The 4,913-nt window shown below is 35.9% G+C and overlaps 1 protein-coding gene across 1 annotated transcript; it reads right to left on the bottom strand.

Annotated features, from left to right (window-relative positions):
* Positions 1-634: 634 nt before the first annotated feature.
* On the bottom strand, positions 635-4,247 carry LOC110719039 (tankyrase-2-like). The gene is made up of 6 exons (XM_021897952.1): positions 3,970-4,247; positions 1,747-1,838; positions 1,576-1,654; positions 1,378-1,472; positions 1,089-1,184; positions 635-999 (listed from the first exon to the last, which is right to left on the bottom strand). Exons 1-6 carry the CDS (start codon positions 4,148-4,150, stop codon positions 922-924), a joined length of 621 nt encoding a protein of 206 aa, XP_021753644.1. The 5' UTR covers positions 4,151-4,247; the 3' UTR covers positions 635-921.
* Between the last annotated feature and the right edge of the window lie 666 nt (positions 4,248-4,913).

Here is a 4,913-nt window from a genome sequence, read left to right as displayed (position 1 = left end):
TTTTATGAAATTTTATAAAATCTGTGGTGTTAAAGGATATGACACTGCGTCAAACACTACACCCAAATCCGAGTCAGTGCAACATAAGGTACCGACATTTAGACATAGTAAAAGGATTATCCTCTTAAGAACTACAATCGATTTGCCAGGTTTTGCAGCGTGTCGATATTCTCGTCTTCTCCAAATTTTCGATCATTGTCTATTCTCTTGTTCAGTCTTTGTGTGCCACCATTGATTTCTCAAGCTCCTTTATTGCCATCGCTCTCTCTCTCTCTCTGCCTGTCCATCACTTTCATCTAACTCATCATCCTCATCTAACTTAGAAGATGTACAGATTGTAAGCTACTGAACCCAAGAGAGAAGATAGAACAAAGAGTTCTCAAAATCAAAAGCAAGCCAGAAAAACCAAAGAGAGCTATCTCAGCATGCAAAAAAAAAAAAAAAAAAAAAAAAAAAAAAAAAAAAAAAAAAAAAACAGAAGCTGATGTGGCATGGCAAAGGGGAAATCCGTTCACTCTAATTATTTGCTACAGTGCCCAGCCCTTTGGGACTTTATAAGGGAAATAGATACGAAAACCATTAGCAATAGTGTACTTTTCCTCACTTTCAAAAAAATGATTATGCCAAGAACAGATTAGACAAGGAAAAAAAACCGTAAAAGCCAGTTACAATTTATATCAATAATTCATTTTGCTTTCATTCTCTTGCAGATATATGAACAAAAAAAAAATGTGAAAATCTCTTTGCAGACAATGGAAATAAGCTGACTACTTTGTTGTTGGGGTAAACCACCATTTAAAATTTCGACCAAAATCTATGGTTCTTCTCTAGTTGGTCACCAAATAAAGATATATGCTACTTGTTTAGTACACAGTAAATGAAACCAAGATGACACTAATTCAAGAGATTGATCATCAATGACTAGAATGCTATAGTGTTCGCAGCAGCTTCAAGAAATCTCTTTGTTTCCGTATCCGGTTCAGCTAGTTCAGCTGGAATCTGACCAATAAGATAACAAGAGTGTCAGCACTTTACATCAAACTGGATGATATACTCAAAGTAAAACCAACCATCTAACACCAACTTACTTTGTCGTAGATGTTTTTCTTAGTAGGAGAAGCCCCATGTGCCAGCAGCAACCTTATCACATCCAGATGTTCACCTCGTGCTGCATGATGAAGAGGCTGCAGAATAGAGGAAGGTAACAAATATTAAAACTGTTACAAATCACTGTCAGAATAGGAAGGTAAAAAATGTTAGAAATTGTTACAAATCTGATCTATTCATCTATCAGAAATGGAGTAACACAGTAGATAAATGTATCCACTATTCAACAATTACAAAAACGGCTAGTAAGTATTATTTCGTATTACTTACAGTGTCACCTTCGACATCAACTGTTTCAAGCATTCTTCTCAAACATTCAGGATCAGAGGCCCGGCTAATCAGAAGTTGGACTATCTCAGTATATCCTGCGATCAAATTCAAGAAATCATGACACATGAAAAGTAATGGTAAAAAAAAAAAAAAATGCTTTCTTGCCAATCAAATGCAAATTGAGTGATTTTGACCCACCCCCTGCACAAGCATCATGCAAAGGAAGTGCTCCATCTTCATCTTTGGCCTCCACAGCAGCTCCTCGTTCCAAAAGGAGCTACACAATTGCAACACAAAACATCAGCAACGAATGGACTACATTAAGTTTGTAGGGGAAAAAACCCCGTAAACAAAACAACAATAACTAACCTGAACACAGGGCAAATGCCCATACAGACAGGTAAGGTGGAGAGCAGTATCCCCATCTTCGACTGGCTCATTAATGTTGCCATCCAAGTTATCTACACATCCATCACACAACTAAATTTTTTTTTTATAAAAGACAGCACTCACAATCCAACAAAAAAAACTTCTTGGCGACAGATCAATATTACCTTCAAGTTCCAATAAAAGTAATCATGCACCAAAAGTGCCAATTAGCATTCAAGACAAGCAAACAAACCCAACTGATATTCAACTGATATATATATATATATATCAGAAAAGGATAAAAAATGTGATTCTTTCTTTCACAAAAAATTCCTAATGTATCTCATATCCCATGGCAAGTTTAAAAATAAAGCAAACTTTTTGATCAAAGATGAAAAGAAAAAGCACTATTGCCATTGGATTTACACAAATCTCAATAAAGATACATGTTAATATGAGATTCTCAAATATAAGATACAATACGCATCCTAACATATACAATATATGACATACCACACAATTGAATTATATACAATACTTTTTTGCACTCCAAAGCAATTTTATCCCTAGATATGTTTACTAAGGAGGCATTTGGTAAAAGAAACGGAAAGGTTATGAAATTAAGAAAAGGGATATATAAGTTAAAGGGAAAAAAACCTTATGTAAGTAACATTTGTCTTGTTGTTTATAAACGAGAAAGGGAAAGAAAAAAAATAGCCTCAAAAATTACTACCATGCACCTCTCCTTCTCAATCCCTCCACCTACACAACCACACTCGCACCCCCACCACTGCCATCAGCACTGCAGCCCTACTATTGCACCAGCCCACCACACTGCTTATTTATCTCTATCTTTCTTTCTATTATTTCTCTCTTAGGTCTAATTTTTTCAAGGGTGAGGGACTGGGGTGGGTGGGGGTGGATTTTTGGGTAGGATAGAGTGGATATAGTGGGTGGAGCCGTGAAGGTAGATGTTTGGGTAGGTTAGAGTGAATTTAGCGAGTGGAAGTGGGGTTTCATGGGTCTGTTGTTAGTTTTAAAGTGGTTAGATTACATTCGTAGATTTTTGAGTGGGTTAGGGTTGTGTTTGCCTGGCAGCGATGGTGGTATTGGTGAGGGTGGTAGGGTAGGGCACTGGATGTATGTTGGTGTGATGATGCACTGGTGGCCAGAGAAAGAGATTGGAAAGGAAATATCTCGAGAAAAGGAGAGGGTAAATGGAATAACTAAAATAAGTAAATAACAATACGGGCATGCCTGGATTCCCTTGACAAATTAAGGGGGAAAGAGTAAGTGGGGTAAGTTTTACTAGGGAATTATTACAAGGATAATTTTTCATGTTTGGCAATGTTCCTTGGGTTAAAATTTCCCTCCGACTATCTTCGAGCCACTTGCATAAAAGTACTCGACTCTACAAAGTTAAACCATTACAAACCCCACCACCTCCTTGCAAACCAATTAACGGAACACTGGAAATCAGGATTTTAGAGAGAATGAGAAATTATTAAGGAGGGAAAAGATTACACTATGGGGAGCATGAGTAATCTTGCCCTCATTTGAAAGGGGAATACATTAACCCTTGACAATTATATTCCCAATCCAAGCATTAATGTATCATCTTAACTTTTACTACCCTGTTTTTTCTACCTCTATTACCTACAATCCAGGCATGTTCTACATCTCTTACCCTATGCTGAATCTTGGATACCCCATATCAAACGATCCCTAACTGGTATCTCAAGACACATGGCGATCTCCTTTCTTTCTTTCCCACTTAAAAGGACTTGATTTAGGTGACATAACAACTTGAATCCATAACTTCGCAAACATGGTTCTTATAGTGTGTCTATTGTCTAATAATATTGTCATTCATTTCTAAATGATAATTTATGCTCTTTTGTTTAACCTTCATATTTGTCTAATTCAATTCAGATATTCTTTGGAGTGCACACAATACAAACAAATTGCGGCCAAAGATTAAAAATCACAAAATTATAGTTAAACACAAACAAACAAAAAAATTTATTACAATTTCAAAAATAATTCACTATCAACAATACAAACAAATTGCGGCCAAAGGTTAAAACCCAATCAATCATAACACACAAATTACAATTTCCAAAAAAAAAAAAAAAACATTCAATACAATCATAAGAAACAAATTAACCATGAATTCAACAAGAAATCAAGAATCCAAAACATAAACCCTAAAGAAGAAAGTACCAAGAGCAAGGCGGAGAGCAGGGAGGTCGCCGGACTGAGAAGCGGCGGCGAGGTCACGAAGATGAGGAGGAATGTCGTCGAATTGAGCGTCAACAACGAGAGCATCTTCTTCGAAGAGACCTTCTTCGACGTCGTTGTCTTCGTCTTCTAGCATGCCGTTTCTTCGCCCTGGTACTGCCATTTTTTTCTTCCAAGAGCGTCAACAAACTTTGCTTGCTGCTGCTTCTGGACTAGTTTTAACTTCACCAGAGTTTTTATGTGCCGAATATAATGGTTTGTGAAATGGTAATCAAAGTTTAATTTAAAGGTAGGTTTCGGGCGGGCCTCATTTCGTATTGTGTCCATCAATCGTGCCCAGATCCAACCGTAGTTGAAGCCGTGTTTTATACTCCTTTCATTTTTAAATATTTGGGAGAAATTAGGGAAAATAATAAAATCTAGAGGTAGTGTGGTAGTTGAGAAAATAAAAAATTGTAAAAAACAAAAAATAGTGGAAGAATTGGAGGAGAGATAATATTATGTTGGGTCCACTAAGTATGGAAAATGAATTAAATATTGTAAAAATTTTCCAAAAAAAGAAATGGAGCAAGTATTTAAAAACGGCCAAAATATGAAAGTGGAGAAAATATTTAAAAACGGAGGGGTCATAGTTTTTTAGTTCCAACTTTCTTTTAATTTTCTTTAATTGAAATATTTGGATGTGACTCAAGGATTGTTTACAATCAAGAAAAAATTGATAAAAATAATCTCAACTTTCGCTCGTTTGCTCAAAATAATCTCAATTTTGGATAATTTTAAAGAAAACTTGCAAATTGCAGCCATTTAAAGTTCGTATGTTGCAAATTGCAGCCTTTTAAAAAAAATTGCAAATTGCAGCCCAAAAGTTCGTATAAATTGTAAATTGCAGCTCGATTCAAATCGGTTTACAAGTCGAAAAATCTTCG

Source organism: Chenopodium quinoa, unplaced genomic scaffold (genome assembly GCF_001683475.1).
Source record: "Chenopodium quinoa cultivar QQ74 unplaced genomic scaffold, ASM168347v1, whole genome shotgun sequence".
NCBI lineage: Eukaryota > Viridiplantae > Streptophyta > Magnoliopsida > Caryophyllales > Amaranthaceae > Chenopodium > Chenopodium quinoa.
Note: the sequence above shows the minus strand (reverse complement) of the source record. Positions and strands in the feature narration are given on the sequence as shown.